The sequence below is a fragment of the Ceratotherium simum genome, chromosome 7, assembly GCF_057802395.1.
Source record: "Ceratotherium simum simum isolate JZ-2026a chromosome 7, ASM5780239v1, whole genome shotgun sequence".
Lineage (NCBI taxonomy): Eukaryota > Metazoa > Chordata > Mammalia > Perissodactyla > Rhinocerotidae > Ceratotherium > Ceratotherium simum.
The window spans coordinates 27,311,929-27,331,798 of record NC_141906.1 but is presented as its reverse complement, the minus strand read 5'-3'; the positions used below and the strand labels follow the sequence as shown (position 1 = coordinate 27,331,798).

The 19,870-nt window shown below is 37.6% G+C and overlaps 1 protein-coding gene across 1 annotated transcript; it reads left to right on the top strand.

Moving 5' to 3' along the window:
- The first annotated feature begins 12,756 nt into the window (after positions 1-12,756).
- Positions 12,757-13,707, top strand: LOC101400181 (olfactory receptor 51F2). The gene has a single exon (XM_014790212.2). The coding sequence runs from the start codon at positions 12,757-12,759 to the stop codon at positions 13,705-13,707; it is 951 nt and encodes a 316-aa protein (XP_014645698.1).
- Positions 13,708-19,870: the final 6,163 nt, after the last annotated feature.

Genomic DNA, 19,870 nt, shown 5'->3' with positions numbered 1-19,870 from the left:
TTACAATGAGAAAAAATAGAGTTCAGAGTAGTTACATGATTTTCCCAAGATCCCATAATAAATGAGCGCCAAGTGCACGATTCCACACCCAGCGTTCTTGGTGGTACATACCACTGCCTCTGCCAGAGGTATGAGTGGGTTGCCTACATTGGTTTGGGTGAAACAGAGATTGGTGCCCTATGGTGACAAAGGCAAATATGAAGGGGACTTGCAAAATGATATACTAAATCACAAACAGATCTGCATTTGAACAGAGAACCTCTGCCACTTCACTGAACTGGCTCTGGAATAGGTTCCAGGTCAGTCTTGCGACATTTCTGGGTATGGGCTGCTTTCTCTAGGATGGTATCTTTATTAGGTTTTGCCCATGAGCCTTAATGGAGAACTCACCTGTTCTGCATACTCTTTTTGGTGTGGTGACTCTTCTCAACCAGATTTCAGCTACTCATATTCTGCAGCCCCTTTCAAAAGCCAGTTTCTCTCCTATGCTTCATCTATATCCCAGATTCTCCAATGGCCTTTTCATGGAGCAGAGCTCCCTCATAAGAGATGACTCTCAGCTTCCTCATTCCATTCTCTTGGTTCTGATTTTCTGTTCTCAGAGTTTCAGTCTTGGGCAAACATTGGAGGAGAGGGCTGACCTGGGACCCAAGTCTGAAGTGAGAGATGGGGGCCCTTGACCAGTGCCTCTTTCCTTTCTGCACTTTCTGTTGCTGTCCTATGGAATCTGGTGACTTCACTACTTGCAACTCCTTTGTCCCTTTTTCCCTCACAGCTTTATGAGCTCAACATGTACAGAGTTAAGACTGCAAGTCATGTGGAGTAGACAAGGAGTTAACCACTGCTCAGTCATTTGTGACCAGTGTGTGAGGTTTTCAATACTGTTTCTGAGGGGAAACACAGATTGTCAGCTTGCTGCTGGGTTGAGGGATGGAAATGTGCATTCCCTAAAGGATAGGAAAAAGAAGCAATATTAATTTCCCTTCTTGCCCAACATTGCCTTCTCTCTTCCCTGCTGTTAAATATGCCCCCTAACCCTCACGGGCTAGAACTCTTGTGAACATAGTGCATACTGAACTATGAAATTACATCATCTTTTTCAAGCATGACAGCTGGGGTGATCAAACATTGAACTTCAGATTCAATTTTTCTGTTTCCCAAAATACAATCTAACTCATGAGAACTCAGTATAGCTTTTGGTTCAGGGATCATGGTAACAAGAACTAGGTTCTCACACTGATGGAGCTCAAATTTCATCTGTCAGTATGAGTTTGAATCCAGCAATGGTACCCACTGGCTCTGTTGGCCCTCAATTACTCCATTCGTTAAATGGAAATAGTTAACCTCTCACTTCAGGGATAAAGAATAAAATGGGCTGAGATCTTGCTAAGGAATAGCTTCAGGGAAATTTAGACTGTTTTCTTAATTTTGGGTATCCAAAACTAAGGCATAGAGCAATATTGCTGGAACAAGGTGGGGCAATCCATCTTCCTTTGTGGAGGAATTGTGTATGGAGGATGCCTTCCTATTTTTCTAGAGTTTCCCAGGAGGACATGAGGTGAGTAGTGAATCTTCTCCCTATCTCAGAAGGAAGCTCAGCAATCATGTATCTCTGATGGATTTTTTCCATGGCCCACATCGAGTCAGGCCATTCCTCGCAGTGCATTACCTTGTCTTCCAGCTTCTTTGAGCCTCTGTGAGTCCTACGGCTCTCTGGAAAAGGAGGCAATGCCTGGGGCATAGGGAACCACTCACCATGAGCTCTCCTTTATCTCTGACCAAGCCCGCATGTGACCATAAGCAACTCTACTTGGCTCCGGGGATTCAGCCTTTGGCAGAGACCACAGATTAGGGCCTATTTAAACACCTGCAGAGTCTAGCCTCTCTCTTCCCCCAAGCATTAATTCTCTCTTCCCTCCTAAACCCTGCTGCCTCATACTCAACACTGGCTTCCTCTGAGATCAGAGACTACAGCTGGAAGCATTAACCCCTAACTTTCCTCTCTCCTCTGTATACACAAATGCAAAGGCAGGGATTTGAATGCTTTTGCAAGAATGTGTGTTGTTGAGATTACACGAGTGGGAGTTTATCATGTGTGTATTTTTTGTTAGTCAAAGTATGTACATGTACAATTGAAGGGATATTTTGTGCAACGTGGATGGCAATTGATTCAACCTCCAGACCCCTCCCGTGTCCCTGAAAGTTCCAACCCTCTAATCACATTGTTGGTTGCCCTGGCAGCCAGCCCCCATCCTTAGGTTTTCTAAAGGCTTCCCAAAAGACACCTTTATCACTCTTATAGGAAATTCCAAGGGTTTTAGGAGCTCTGTGTCACCAATAGGGTAGAAAACCAAATGTATATTTCTTATTATAAATCACAATATCATGGGGGTTTCCTCACATTACCAAAGGTTTCTCAGACTCCATCTGGGTGTTCCACCATTGAACTCAATTCTGACACTATCTGTCTGGAGAGAGCAGCACATTCCACTGGTTTAAAACCTAGGCCTACAAGTCTGCCCCTTCTCACACTCACTTCAGACGCCAATCGCAAGTCCAGGTTGTTACCTGTACTTCTAATTGACAGGTTATATATCAAAGATTCTCATAACTCTCTCCTTGGATTTGATTATTTTGCAAGAACAACTCACAGGACTCAGGAAACCAGTTTACTCACTAGATTATCAATTTATTACAAAGGACACAAATCAACAGCCAGATGAAGAGATACATAGAGTGAGTTCCCAAACCAAAGAGCTGGTGTCCTGGTGAAGTGTGGGGCCCAGACACAGTAGTACGTGGAAGCATTTTGATTCCCCAAGCTGAAAGCTATCCACACCCTCTCATTTGGGTTTTTATGGAGTCTTCATTTCATAGATACGATTGATTAAATCATTGGCCATTGGTGATTGATTAAACCTCTAGCCCCTCTCCTTCTCTGAAAATCAGGGGGCAAGATTGAAATTTCCAACCCTCTATTCATGGTTGTTTTCCCTGACAACCAGCCCCCATCCTTAAGTGCTTTCCAAAAGTCACATCATTAACATAAACACAGAGGCAGTAGAAAGGGGCATGTTTGAACAGCAAGACACTCATTTCACTTTTCTGGCTCTGGAGCAATTTCAGGAACTGAGGACAAGAGATCAAATGTTATAAAAAAGAAGTTCCTATTGTTCTTATTACTCAGGAAATTCCAAGGGTTTTGGAAGTGTTGACCTTAAACAAAGCCAGTTACTTTGCCAACAAAAATGAGTTTATTCAGGATCTGCAAAGAATTGCCATTTGAGGTCTATAACCTTGATGAGCCATCTGTAAGTCCCTCAGTAGCAAGGGAGGAGAAACTTTTATAGAGAGAGAGAGGAAGTTGGAGGACTATTTAAACAAAGAGTTCCAGGTGTAGTGGTTTTTCCTTGGCTGTCTCTCATTCTTGAGCTTCTTGCCTGTCAAGAAGAGGAGGTCTTTCTCCTCCTGTGGGGGTCAGCAATCAGTGTAGGGCAGGAGAGCTCCCCCTTTTGGCCTCCCAACTCCAATTTAATGAGGTTTCTCTTTCTTAATTTGAAAGAAGCTATAAACCAGGAGCTGTGGACAAAGACCAAATATATATGAGAAATCATAACATTGCAGCTCCCAAATTCAAATGTTAAAGTCCTAATCCTGTAGTACTTCAGAATGTGACCTCATTTTGAAATAGGGTCTTTGCAGATGTAATTAGTTAGGTCAGGTCATACTGAAGTAAGGTGGGTCCCTAATCTAATGACTGATGTCCTTATGAAAAGGGGAAATTTGGACACAGAGACATGCACACAGGGAGAATGCCATGCGGACATGAAGGCAGAGATCAAGGTAATGTGTCTACAAGCCAAGGTTTCTAGCAAATCACTAGAAGCTAGAAGAGAGGCAAGGAATAGAAACTCCTTCACGGCCAACCGAAGAAGCCAACACTGCTGATACCTTAATCTCAGATTTCTAAGCTCCAGACCTATGACACAATAAATTTCTGTTGTTTAAGCAACTCGTTTTGTAGTACTTTGTTATGGTAGTCCTAACAAACTGATATAACAATAAATATATTTCTGTTCATTATTCTAATTCTTCATCTGTAAATAATTACACTTCACATAAGCCAATGAATTTTTAAATAAGTTCTAATGAAATTATTTATCTAGATAGAGACCCTACAGAACATATTTGCCTCGTGTTTCAAATACCCTAAGGGTGGCCTTGTACATTATTGAAAAAATTATAAAGAAAGCAGACAAGCCGAAAACGTAATTAATTGATTTTAAACAGAGAAATCAATGAACTTTAGTGACAGAAAAATGTCTTTCTGGTGCTAGAATAACTGGATATCTGTATGAAAAGTAAAATGATCCTCAACTCTTACTTCAATGTAAAAAATTTTTATTTGAGAGTAACTGGAGCCTAAATTTCAAAGCTAAAACTATACAGATTCTAAAAGGAAAAATAGCATAATATTGTCATGAACTTGAGGAAAGCGAAGATTTCTTAGACAGAACACAAAAGGCATTAGTCATAGAAGAAAAAAATCAACAATTGAACTTCATCAAAAGAACAATCTGCTACAGTCGATGCCATTATAAAAGTAGAAAGGCAAGACACAGATGGAGAAAATATTCACGATGCATATATCTGACAAAGTCCACAATCAATTAATAGAAAGATAAACAACTTGTTAAAATTTTAAGCAAATGATTTAAAGAGACACTTCACAAATGGAGGTAAATGAATGGCTAATACACATATGAGAAGGTGGTTAACATTATTATTCATCAGGGAAATGAATATTCAAACCCCAATGAGATACCAATGCAAACTCCTTAGAAGAACTAAACCTAAATACATTGACTATACTAAGTACTGGGGGAAATGTGGGTCAATTGGAGCACTCATCCACAGAGTACAGCCACATCTGGAATCTTTTTGGCAATTTCTAATACAGTTAAGCATCTTTTTGACCAGGTAGTTCCACTTCAAGTTGCGTACTCCAAAGAAATGGTTTACATTTACTCCAAAAATGTCAAGGGATGTTTATAGTAGCTATAGACAAACTAGGTAAAATGTGGAAACAACCGAGTATCTGTCAATCAGAGATTAGTCAAACAAATTTTGCAACACTTATCTAATAAAATACTACTTAGCAAAGAGGAAAAAGAATACAGAACCAGGAAAAAAAGTATATATATCAATATATATATTTATACAAAAATACGTATTTTATAAAAAGTATATATTATATATAAAGTATATGTATTTATATAAAAGTATATATGCATATTTAAATATTGTGGAATTTCAAAACAGGAAGAATAATGAGTAGGGCCTGACAGTTTAAAATAAGGAAAAGATGACCTACAAAGTAAAGCCCATAAGTTTAGTTTTAGTCTACACAGGCCTAGAAAGGAATAGGTGAGATTTGTTTAATAGTTTCTACAGTCCATGATCTACCCTAAAGGTTTTAAAACTATATAGTTACATATTCTCTATAAACCCAATGAACTAGGTGTCAACATCCTCATTTTACAGGTAGAAGAACCAAAGGCACAGAGAGGTTAAGATTTTACATTGTAGACATACAAAACCAGAATTTTACCTCTAGTCTTGTTCACTATATTAAATTAAACCCTAAAATGTTCTGAGAAAGTTATTTATAGCCTAACAATTCTGTATACAGCCAATCTATCAATAAAGTTTAAGAGAAAAAAAAAAGAGAGAGAGATTTTAGACAAAAACAGACAGAAAATTTATTTATGCATCACATGCATTTTTTTAATGAATAAAACTGGATTATGTGTCTCATCAAAATGAAATAGATATTCAATCAAGTTCAACAGCTGATAACCAAGTATGAGTGGAAATTACTCAGGGGTGCCATGTAAAGTCATCTCAGGAAAGCAACCGTTCGCTATGTCCCCAAAATGCAGATTGTATTCAAGCCTTGAACAAAATATGCTCTCAGAGTAGAAGTGGTATCAGAAATTCAGACCTCAGGACCCATTTCAGACCTAATGAATCAGAATTTTCAGATCTTGAGAATATTTGTATAGTCATTAAACTTTGCAAACAAATAATTACCATTCTGAATAAATAGCAATAAGTCATTAGTGAGATGATGAAGAAAGCTTGTCTTGATCCTGCTAGCAGGCAAAATGAAAGATAATTTGAATTTCAGAGAAAACACAAAGTTGTCCCAGAAAATCATGGTTCAATACAAATTAAAAAGAAATTTGACATAAATATGGGCAACTGAATCAGTGTAAAAGGAAACAATCAACTTTATTTTGAGGAATGGATGCCTCCTTTTATGATGATATGTATTTAGTGATAGAAGATGACATATTTTGTTTTCTGGTCACATCAGGTATTCTAGATACTGTGGTTAATAATTTTTATTATTATGTTTCAATAAAAATTTATTTGCTTTAAAGTTCAAACAAGTGAAATGTGAATATGTAACATTTGATCATAACTGCAAGACCATATGTAAATTTATGTATCTTATTCAGGGAAATATTATGCTGTGGGTGACTAAAGTTCAGGATGGAGAAAGAAGAGAAGGGAAGAGCAAGGACATTTCTTGCCTGCACCATTCTTAGCAGTACATAGAATGTAAAGCTAAGGGAGGGAAAAAAAGAATGTTTATGTTCATAGAAAAATATTATAAAGATAATAAAATAATTAAAAGGGGGATGGTAAACATATTATTTAGACCTGCTTCAGTCTAGTGTGGTGAGCCTCCTGGGAAATTCTAGTCCACACACTTGGGATCACACTGCTCATCTGATTATATTATCTCCAAGCCCCAAGGGCCTCTTGGCAGCAGGGCTGGGTTACATGCTGGCTCCTTACAGAAGGCAAGGTCCAAGAGCCACCTACATACACACTTGGTTGGGCAGTGAGTGGCAAGAGCAGCTCTCCCTCTGTTGGGAGCCAGGTAAGATGCTAGGACCAGAAAGAGCACACCAAGAAGAGGGACTGTTGAGAGCTAACACGGAGGACAAGGGATAGAGCCTGGGAAGCATAAGGAGTGGGGAGGCAGATACTCAAGGCAAAGGACAGCAAATCAGAAGGGAAAGAGGAGAGATATTGGGAAGAGGGGTTCAGAGTGACAGGCTCAGGCTGAAGGTTGTGGGCATTAAGTGAGACATCAGCAAGAAGCTTGCAAATAAATATTTCTCTGTAGGAGAATACATCAAAGTCAGTTATGTCAAGGAACTGGAGTGAATTGTGATTATGTGTGGCCCAAATTTGACATTTATTGTATATTTTATTGTTGTTTCACTCAGCTTTTAAATTTGACTGATTTCTGTACCCCTATTTGCTAGAAGTTAAGCTCTTTGAGTTCTTTCACTTGGCATCAGCTCCACCTTTTTATAGGATCTTTGTTAGTCTGAGCTTTCCAACAGCTCTCTTAATAGAAATCATTTAGCTTTAGAAAGAAGTACTTCAAAACGTCTTGGCACTTGACCATTACAGGAACACCTGGAAAGAGGCAGACCAGGGATATTTTTAAAGTCCAAGGTTTACAGATGAGGAATTTTAGATGGGAAGGGTTCACCAAGGTCCTACCTCCCATCAGTGTCAGAGCAAGGACTTCTACTTTCATCTTTCTTATTCTACTGGGCCACAATAATGCATTCCACTGCCACCATTTCCTTCATGACCAAAACCTCTGGACATAGAAATCTCTTTAGTATTATTGCTCCTGTTCCCAACTCCCTCACCATCTATCACACTACAGACCTTCACCAAACATAAACAGACACATAATCTAGTTTACAGCAGATGCAGCAGCATTGTTTTGTCTTGGCCTTCCAATGTGTATATGCCATATGCTGTATTTATTTGTTTACGCATATCTTTTACATTCAGTTGTATTTAAGTTTGATGCAGTGTTCTGTATCAATATCTTACTTAATTTCTTTCATTTCATCTTATTTAAGAAAGCGTTCCCTAAAATGTCATCAATACATTTTCCTTTATTGAGTCTCATGTTATTAGAGCTTCTTTGGCCCTGAAATTATTAATGCAAATACAGAAATGTGTAAAATTGGGATCATTTTATATTTTTACAAATTGTTAGTCAACTGGCCAAACACTATTAATCACATATCAGCTCTTTTTTTTAAGTGATATTAGATGCCATTGTCATCATATTCTTCATCCTCATTTATACATTTTTTTGAAATTGTATTGCTTTCTGGGGATATATATTTTTAAACCTTTGAGTATTACACTTTGATAATTATAATAGCTTTATATTACATTTTGACATATAAAAGACGTCCCATCTCTTTGTCATTTTCAATATTATACTAAATATATCTGCACATTTATAGTAATGAATACATTTTAGGATCTGTCTCTCTCCATTTAAAACTCTTGTGTGTTATTGATTGATAATGCTTTGATTTTATGATTGTTAAGGGGAGAATTCACATCTTTTCACTACTGAATATTCATTCCTATCTTCAGGAAAGGAATAAATAACTTTCTCGGGCTGGCCCCTGGCTTAGCGGTTAAGTGCGTGTGCTCTGCTACTGGCGGCCCGGGTTCAGATCCCGGGCGCGCACCGCCGCACCGCTTCTCCGGCCATGCTGAGGCCGCGTCCCACATACAGCAGCTAGAAGGATGTGCAACTATGACATACAACGATCTACTGGGGCTTTGGGGAAAAAACAAGGAGGAGGATTGGCAATAGGTGTTAGCTCAGAGCTGGTCTTCCTCAGCAAAAAGAGGAGGATTAGCATGGATGTTAGCTCAGGGCTAATCTTCCTCACGAAAAAAAAAAAAAAGAGAACTTTCTCTATTCTTCAGTAAATTTTTATAGACGTCCCCTAACCCGCCAAAAACAAACTTTTATTATATTAATACATTTTATAGTTTTGTGGCTATTGTAAATAAACCCTTATTTTTATCAAATATCTTCAGTGATTAATTTTTGTGAACAGAAAAAGCCATTAATTTGTGATATTGATCTTTTATCTGGTCACTTGGGTAGATTCTATGAAGAGTTTGCAATCTATTCTTTTGGATTTTTCAGGTAAAAAATTAGCTAAAATCTAAATAAAGACTTTTTTGTTTCTTTTCAAAGGTAACACTATCTCCTTTTATTTACTTGTCTGTTTTCATTTACTAAGACTGTACCATGAAATATTGAATAGTAATTGTGATAGCAGATATCCTATTTTGTCACTGACTTTAATGGAAATGCTTTTAATAGGTCACATTTAAATATGTTTGCTCCAAATTTCTGAAAAGATACCTTTCATTTGAGAACTTATTTTATCCATAAATATTAAGAATTTTATCATGAATTGCCATTGAATTTTCTGATTCTTTTCCTCATTGCTTGAAAAAAATCATGTTTTGCCTCCTTTAATCAGTTAGTATAGTCATACTATTGATAGATTTCTTAAGGTGAATAATTGTGTCATTTGTAAGACAAAGTCTACTGTGTCAAAGTGCAATATTCTTTAAAATTCACAGTTGCATCTTGCTTGCTAAAAGTTATTTATAATGTTTGTGTATGTCATCATAGTTAATTAGATGAATAACTCTCCATCTTTTTTTTTTTTCTGATTACAAAACCCGTGCTCATTTGTTTGAGAGATATATGTACATCCTGAAATTTTTATTCCAGTTTTATTGAGATGTAATTGACATACATCACTGTGTAAGTTGAAGGTGTACTTTCCATCTTTTTGTATGCTCTAGAATAGGATTGCTCAGATCTACTGACATTTTGGACTGGATAATTCTTTGTTGTCTTGTGCATTTTTGGACTTAACCATCCCTGGCATCCACCCACTAGATGCCAACGGCACTCCCTCCCCAACTGTGACAACCAAAACTGTCTCCATGCGTTGCCAAATGACCTTTGGGGGGAAAAATTCCATCTCTTCTGCTCTACTAAATTTTGTAAAGGATAGAAATACTCTCCTTTTTTTTTTTTTTCTTTAATTTGCTTGTTGGTGGAGTTTTTCCTGTCATTAACATTTCTTCTATGCTGGATTTGATTTCTTGGGCCAGTTTGATGATTGATGTTTTCCCATAAAATTATCCATTTTCTATCTGTTGCCAAATAAGGTGGTATACACACTATTCCATTACATTTAAGACTTTATTTCTCTATATTATTGTTTTCTTTTTTATTTCTCATGCAGCATTCATGCTTTTTCTAAAATATCATTCTGACCACTTTTGAAAAAAGTTCTGGTATTTTCTTTTTAAATAATCAACTTTGGTTTTATTGTTAACTCATTCATTTGTTCTTTATATCTTTGTTAATGGCTTCTTTTGACATTTTTTCAAATATTTCCTTAGCATCTTATATTGAAAACTTATAAAATGGATATTCTATATCCTTGTTTTCTAATAAATTTATATTATTTAGGCTGTACATTGCACATCAATGTCTTGCCGCACAGGTTCTTATGTGTGAGTTTCTCAATTTATTCTGTTTAAAAGATTATTTTTCTCATTTATATTTTTATGGCATAGAGAAGCTGCTTAATAAATGGATGTTGTTATTGCTTTTGAACCCTTGTTATTTTATATTTATAATCAATTACTGTTACTTGTAGGTTAATTTAATAGTTCAGTATATACAGTATGAAGATCTGAAAGATTATTTTGTGTTTAAATAATGAAGAGGTGGAAGAAGAAAGAGAGATATTAGAGGCTGAATAGAAAAGACTTCATAATTGATTGGGAGTTGTGATCATTCAAAAGATAAAAGAGTATAAGATAACTCCTAGAGTTCTAATTTAGATGATTGGTTAAGTTTTGTGAAAATTATGAGCTTTATACACAATATATAGGAGTAAGAACAATTATAGGGGAAAATGATCAATTTGCTTTTGAACATATTAAATTTGATTTACTCATTAGAAATCCATATGGCAATGTCCAAAAGGAATTTCTATCTTCAGGAAACTGGAAAGCAGAGCTGACTTTCAGATATTTATTTGAAATTTGTCATTAAATAGGTGAAAGAGGAAGCTGTAAAAATGGGCAAGATAATTTTTTTAATGACTTGAGAATAGGCAAGGGGCGATACCTGAAGTATACCATATTTAAGGTTCTTGGGGATAAAAAAGTCAGAGAAAAAAAATGCTGAGTGGTATGGAAAGGTAATAGAGACTAATGCCATACAATACATGGGGAGAGAAAATTTCCAGGAAGAAAGTATCATCAGCATAATATGTAAATTGTGGATAAATAAAATGTCACTAAATGAATCAACTGAATTTGGCTGTTCTATTTTGGTGCTGTTTTCCATAGTAGATGTATCCTTGACATCTGATTCTCTGGGTCCTTTTTATACAGAAACTATTAATGATGAGATAGATTCCTTTCCTGAGAAGCCTAAAGAGTTTCATGTTTGCACAAGTCACATGAAATTAACATTCTGAAATTTAAGACTCCAAAATTGCCACATTGACAATAATGTGTCTCTGAAAGCACATATCTGAAAAACGTTTGTCAGGGATGTTCGTCAGACTGGTTTAGAGATTCCTTCTATTCATTCCTCAGCCTTATTGAATGAAGATATTGGGGTCATATATTCAAGTTGTAACTCCAGCTCTTCTGCTGCCTAACTGCATAATTTGGGGCAAATTAATCACCTTAAACATGTTTCTCCATATGTATATTAGGAATAAAAATTTTTTGTACTTCATTGGATAGTTATGATTATTGGATGAGATTATGGATATAAAGATGATTGCATCTGGCACATGATATGTGTTCAAGAAATGCTGGCTGTTATGGTTCTTTGTGTTTTAGCTGTCGCCTGTGTGACTATTTATCAAAATGTAATGCTCTCTGCTCTGTGTTTAAATAATGGCAAGGTTTGCCTTTCTGCCTGCCTTTTTCCCTTCCTTCCTTCCTTCCTTCCTACTTTCCTTTCTTTCTTCCTTTGTCCCCCGCTTCCCTCCCTCCCTCTCCTCGCTCTCAATTTGTCTTTCTTTCTCTCTCTTTCTTTCTTTTCACCAGCTTTTTACATAGTATGTGGATTCTCTCAATAATTAGGCAGTTCTTTATAAAGATAATCTTGGGGGATTATTTAATTTTTGAGTCTCAGTTTCCTCACATGCAAAATGCATAGACTACTACCTACCTCCTAGAATTAGTGGTTAGATAAAATTATATAATGCATATAAATGTCAATAACACAGAGAACTCAACAAATGGGAGCTATATTTATTTTTCTTAGGGTGGTTCCTTGGACCACCTTGTCATCAAATATACAAAAATGTGCGTTTTGAGGATGTTTGGCATTCTTATGGATATATCCCAGGAAAATCTAGTGATATCCATATTTCAAATGTGACTTGATTTTTCATGGCTTTATTCCAGGGTAAAAAAATTATTTTAAAAAAGTAGTGGAAACTAGATTTCTCATCATATTGTGTAGGTATTCCACTGGGGACTTTATACTCAAAGATGATTTAATTGTAATGTTTCTTGCCATCAAAGAGAACTATAGATCTAAGAAAATCTGATGTGGAACTGATCAGGGAATCCTCTCTTCTCAACAAATGAGAAATACTGAGAAGCAGGGAAAGAAGCTTGCAGTTCTAGATAACTCAGAAAATACTGAAGTTCTTGAGATTCAGTGATGGTAATTCAGTGAAGCTCAGAGTGCCAGAAAGATTTATAAGTGATAAGCTACATATTCAGTATCTGTCATGTTTAATTTTTCAAATATACCTTCCTTCTCAGTCCCTCATTATGTTGGTCCTCAATAACACCAGTGCTCAGCCTCTGACCTTCCTCTTGATGGGTATCCCAGGCCTGAAAGCAGCCCAGGTCTGGATCTCCGTCCCTGTTTGTCTCCTGTATGTTATCGCCCTCTCTGGGAACAGCATGATCCTATTTGTGATCCTCCGTGAGCAGAGGCTCCATGAGCCCATGTATCATTTCCTCTGTATGCTTTCAGCCACAGACCTGAGCTTGTCCCTCTGCACACTTTCCACTACCCTTGGTGTCTTCTGGTTTGAAGCCCGAGAGATCACCTTAAACGCCTGCATTGCCCAGATGTTCTTTCTCCATGGATTTACTTTCATGGAGTCTGGAGTTCTGCTGGCCATGGCCTTTGATCGTTTTGTGGCTATCTATGACCCACTGAGATACACCACCATCCTCACCAATGCCAGGATTGCCCAGATTGGGGTGAGCATGTTGATAAGGAATGTTGCCATCATGTTACCAGTTGTGCTCTTTGTCAAGAAGCTGTCCTTCTGCAGTTCTACAGTCCTTTCACATTCTTATTGCTACCACGTTGATCTCATTCAACTTTCATGCACAGACAACAGAATCAACAGCATCCTTGGTTTGATCGCACTCTTCTCCACAGCAGGGTTTGACTGCCCTTGCATCTTGCTCTCCTATGTCCTGATCATCCGATCTGTCCTCAGCATTGCTTCCTCAGAGGGGCAGCAGAAAGCCTTCAACACCTGCGTATCTCACATCAGTGCTGTTGCCATCTTCTACATCCCTCTCATCAGCTTGTCTCTTGTCCATCGCTATGGCCATTCAGCACCTCCATTTGTCCACACCATCATGGCCAATGTCTTCCTGCTCATCCCTCCTGTGCTCAACCCTATCATCTACAGTGTGAAGACTAAGCAGATTCGAAAGGCTATTGTCAAGGTCTTAATTCAGAAGCGGCTCTGTATCTAGTCATTAGTTATCTCAGAGTAGAAATAAAGCCATTCACGAGTGAATTCTTTGGTAGAATGTGGTAATTGTCCTCAAACTGCCTAGGTATGCCTCCAACAGTCCAAACTATGCAACTTAAAGTTTGCATATTTGCTTAGTTAGTTTCCTTGTCAGTAAGTCCATATTAATACCATGAAATTATGATTTTGTTTATAAGATGAAATGAGATATTATACGTAAATAGCTATTTATATTTGAAAGTAGTATGAGACCTGGATAGAATTTTCATTCAGACTCTTTATACAACTCTAAAATTCCATATTTAATGTTGGAAATTTTGTTAATAAGTCAGTTGTTCTTTTCTGAATTATATGCAAAAGGCACTTCAATTATTTGCATTTTTTTTCCTTAAAACTCTCAATTCTCTGCGTACTTCCTACATAGCCACACTATAGAGTGAATCCTAAAATGCACATCAATGTAATTCAACATGGATCTTATGTAGGTGGAGTTATTTTGCCCTTAATTATGTGTAGGAGCATATCCAATGTAAATACAAAATGTCCTATCTAGTGCTCAGGAGCAGTTACTGCTTCTGTTGGTTGAATATTAAAAGTTAGTAATAACATTACTTACAACCTAGAAGAGAGGATCACACAGTTTTCCCAACGTTTTCCCCAAGATTTGCTTTAGTAAAAGGGAATTTATACTTTTGGCTCATGATTAGTCTTTATTTCTGCCATTATGACTCCATCTATGGGCCCACTGGATCAGCAGTGGTGGAATCAATGCTGGCTGATATTTACATATATGTTCTTTCTACCTAGTTGTTGAGGTCCTCCTCTAAGGTGAATACTCTTTGGTGGGGATTAGCATGAGATGCAAAGATTCTCATCCTTTGTATCCACTTCAATACATATTTCACGTACACCTTCTACAGACTTCCTTATCTCTCTTCTTCCAAGGTTGCTAGTTCTACCCTCTGACCAACTATCCAAGCCTTGCAGCAAAGTACAGAAGTCCATATATATCCATGTATCTCAGACAATCTCTCCTTCTTCACAAAGTTAACAACCAAGGGCACTGCCCATTATGAGAATTTTCCTTCATCACTCTTTTTTATGGCCACCCATGTGTGGGGCCATACAGTTGTGCCACTGTATTCTACTTTTTATTAGCACCAACTTGTCCACCAGCCCATCCATGAACAAAGCCTGAATATTTTCCTCCTCTTTCAGCAACTTATCAGGAACCTCCAGTGAGACCACAGATGTGAATTAATGGGGAGGCATCTATGTAACAGTGATAAGTGTCATGGGATTCTGGGACAACTATTCACATAATTTATTTGTGGTTTTTTGACCTTGTACTTTGTCCTTCCTACTACAATGGTTCAAACTTTACAGATTTAGCAACAATATGAAAATTTTTCTAGCTACAAGTGTAATATTACCAATTATATACATAGGCATGTGGGGAATAACCACAAGTAGAGCTGAAAATCATTGGGTTCACTATGGGATAAACTTTGTCCAAAATTCCATTAATCATCTTGCCTCAATAATCTCATACTTTAATCCAAAAAAAAAAGCATAATGGTATGTTTGTTTGCCTATTATCAGTAAGAGATTATATCCTATATCCAATAGTCCTCAAAGAACCTGGGTATTTTCTTTTCTCCAATGAACAAGTACGTTTGTAAATGGACAGGTCCATTTTGGGAAAGATCTGGATAATTTTTGTTGAATATTTACAGTGGCATTGCAGGTTATTTCATCAAGGGAACCAAGACTTATATTAAATTAATGGGCTCTGAATATGGGAAGTGATTTAACTCTTTAAATAGACTGAGGGACCAGAATTTCCCATTAGGGTGGTTAATGTCAGTCTGATTCTAAGAAGTTTTTTATTTTAAATGTATTTCAAGTAACACCCTCGTCAACACCTTAGCTTGTTTCCAGGAACATTGTCAATTGCAACGGATCACTCTGAGTCCTGTCACTCTGACTGCCATTCTAGCCTTGCTACTCTTTACAGTAATTACATTTACCTTACTTCCGATTATTAAGTACTTCCATGAGTCTCAGGATCCCTTTATCCTTATTGTTAGTAGGGAGTCCAGTTCCATAGAAGCAACTTTCTTTCCAAGTCCAGCCTACAAAGCATAGCAACTACTGAACTATTTCAAAGATATCAGCTACCATCTTACAAATGCACTCTTTATTGCCTCAGTGAAGGAGTGTCCTCTCTTTCCTTCCAGAAAAAAATAATCATGTAATAAATTATCTGGTTCTACATAATAAATTCATTCTAACATGTCCACTTCTTTGAGATTTCTATAGTCTATATTATGCCAAGCAAATCTAGCATCTCCTCCTAATTTACTATAGGTAATCATTATGTTCAAGCTTCAAGCAACCATCCCAGCAGTGCACTATCACAGTTTCCAGGTATCCCTGATATAATGGCAACCCCCAAATCATGGATGAGTGTCCTAATGTCAGTAAATTCTCCTCTATGTCAATTTATATTTATACCACTAGCCACTTCACCTGCTGTCTCGGATCTAACACTTCCAAGATCCGTTCATACAATTGTTCATTTGATTCTTGTTAGTACAATTAAGTTCTGCAATGACTTCAGTTGTTAAGCTATTTTCTCTCAAAATGTTAATAACATTTCCCTGCTTGTGCTTTACTGAGATCTGACTGCTTGTTGGCTTGAATACAATGAGAAATGGTGGGAAGATCCTGCATAGGAAAAGCATCATCTTGTAAGGCACTATCTCAGGTTTGGTTTTTGTAAGGTCTCCAGACAAGATTAAAAAAAAAAATTCCTCTGTAAAATGAGATGGGAGCCCCTTCAGTTGGCATAGGATATTTAAATGTTTCAAGATATTAGGCTCATTTACTCAAATGTCAACATTCTAGGAGTGATGATCATACCACTTCCCCATTTTTTTATTCGCAATATTTTTCAGTGTTCTGACTTTATAAAAGAAAATTTGTCAAAACTCAGCATTGAGTTGGCCTTGAAGTTCTGTTACTCTTTCAATTAAATCATTTGCTGGATCTTTAGAACTGTATGATCTTTGGCTGAAGGTAATAAATGTTTCCTTAAATGTTCCCATGCAAGCCCTCTGAGTTTCACAGCATGCTTTGAGTTGTCAATTGTCTGCCCTAAACTTATCATTTTCTATTTAAGGTTTCCAATGCAGATATCAGTTAGCTCATCCATAATCTTTATAGTTAATGTTTTTAGTTACAAATGGGAGACTAGATTCAAAATCCACAGTCACCGTTTAACCCAGCATCTCACCTTCCACCTGAATCTCCTACAACCAACCACAACTGAAATTCTTAGTAACTGTGATGCCACTGCATTTCAGGAATCCTGGTCAGCCCACTGGCTGCTGGCAATAGGGTCTCAGTTGTCAATTGACCATTGATATTGATAATGTGATTCCAGGGATCATGAGTGAGGGACAGCTAAAATCAAAGAGGGAAGGACGGTAAGATGATACAAAAATTTCTTATTGATTTGGACACTGTGTTAATTTGGATCCAAACAGGAGACAGAAACCACACAATGATTTAAAATGGAAAAGTTTAATATAAATAATTATATTAACAGGGAGGTATACTAGTGGGGAAATTGGTTATAAGAGTTAAAAGAGAATTATAAAGAATTTATGTACTCTACTATACCCACCACTTCTAGGGCAGAGATAGAACACCCAAGGAAGAGCCCTCTTCTCTTTCCTCTAAGCCAGTGAAGTTACTAAGCTGCCTTATTGGTGAGGCTTGCCAGAAATCTGCCCTTCAGGAGTGCCAAGGAAGGGCTTCCACAGAAAGGTGCCTACTCTCTGAACTCTAGGTGACAGAGAAGCATATGACTGCTGGCCACTGCAGGAACAAGAATATGGAGAGGCTGCCCTTTATTGAACTATAATACATTTCCATGCGAGGCTCAGTATGGGGTAGCTCTAGGCTGCCCTTTTGGGATGAAGGTTGGGTGGCCAGTTTGCTAGACAGCTAGCCCTCTGTTGCTCCAAAATATATACACATAACCAGGGCTAAAGAAAAGATTTGGGAGAAGCTACCTTAGCTGGAGAGCTAGTCTGTCCTCTCTGGGCTCCTGGTTATGCCACTGTTGTCCCAGTGGAGAGCTGGAGAACCAGCTCAGTGGCTGACTGCTGGAGGAAGATGTGCACTTCTGGAACCAAGCATTGAAGAAATCACACAGTGCCAAGCAATGGAGAAACAGCATGTACTGTGGGTGTCTGGCCAGCAAACCACATGGAAACCAGGAAGAGAAAACTCCTTCTCCTTCCACTATTCCTTCACCACCTTCTACTGACAAGTCTTAACATCGTGCTAGCTGGCAAAAGAGAAATATTTACAGCTCCCAATGTCATTATTATAGAGCAGGCAAAAAGGAATTGGGAGCTGAGAGATGATGAATCAATAATGAGCCAGACGCCATTATGGGTGGCTGTTGCCCAATACTGCAGATCCATCTCTGAAGCCTTATTAAATATGTCTCATGATGGCCCATCCAGGAAAATAAAAATAAACATTTATTCATTGGATCCCACTTCCCATTGGTCAAAGTTTACCCTATGAGTTGTTAATTCCCTGTACTTCTGGGTTGCACATGTGCGAATATTATCAGATGAGTACCTGTGAATGTCCCATGTCTCCGTGTCGGCCCTGGGGCAAGAAGCAAGAGGTACACAATGCGGGCCCAAGTCAAGGTGTTTTCATGCTCTTCCTGTGTGAAGCCTGCCAATGATTGACGGGGCTGGTTGCCACAACAACAACTAGATAAGGAGGCCAAAAGATGTGAAGTGGTCTACGGTAAGACGCTGATTCATGAGGTAAACTCAAACCCTGGTGTTCTAACCTGAAGAGCTTGTGGGTTGACAGAAGATTCGGTTGTCTCAGAGTGAGGTTTGAGTCATCTCTTCTATTGTACTAAAAAACCATCTTTGTTCTTTTTGTTGTTGTTTTTAGTGCAAGTCCTATTTCTCCATTTAACCCTATAAGTCAATTAGTGTGACATACTTATCAACTTCTTCCTTTATTTTTTTTTAAACTCAGATAGAAAAGAGAAATGGCCCAGAAAAAGGTTTTCATGGACCAGGTATTTTAGAAAGGATGGAGGTAGCCTCAGGGTAATGGGGAAAATGCTATGTGCACATACGGCACATTGAAGTGATCTGAGAGATGACTACTGAGAGCAACTCCTTTTATAGGGAATATTTTTTATTGTTGAATTTATAGCTTTTTACATTAAAATTATAATTTTAAAAATAAATTAAAAAAGAGGAATAAGGGAAGGGAAGAAATGGAGGAGGAGGGGCTGGAGCAGCAATCTGAGTTGGAGAAAGGAAAATAAAAAGATAATACATTTTATTTCATCTTTTACCTAAACTTACCTAACTATACTTAGGTAAATTTACCTTTTACCTAAATTTAGCCATTCTGAGGCCAGAGTTCTCAGTGCCTTACTTTCTGAAGAAAAAAGAAAAAAAGTTTTTCCTAGTTCCAGCTGCTTTTCCTCCTGATGACCTTGATGCCATTTTTGGATGGGGAGACCAATGAATTTTCAACTTAGAATGATGCAGATACACGTCAAAGAGTGATGGGAGTATGTAGCATAGACGAATTTGACCTGTATAATTCTATTATGATACCAGACAGATACTGGATTAAGTATAACAAGGTTAGGAATTTGTGTTACATTATCTAGTGTTCTAACTGGAATATACATATTTTTTAGAATGTGGAACAATCAAAATGAATAGTTTATAGGCCTCTTTTCTGCAATTTTCTGCCTGACCTAATTTGATCACTGCAGCCCTTACCTCTAGCATCTCCCGTCTTGTATTAACTTGACGACAGAGTCAGCATTGTTGGCTTATGAAAGTTGGCTCATTTATCTGTTGTTACTTTGATTTTGCCTGAGGTGTTTTGCTAGATCTTATTTTCTATTCTCTGTCTGAAAATAATATGTCCTCCTACAACACGCCACCAGAATTATACTTTTTATTTACTTCCACTTATAAAGTTGAGGGCTGAATAAAAATTGATATCCTCTTCTGAACTTGAGGGTCCAAGATATCAGGAATGTTTGTGACCCTGGGCTTTCCTTTCTGTTCTGTGAGATTAAATGCCTTCAG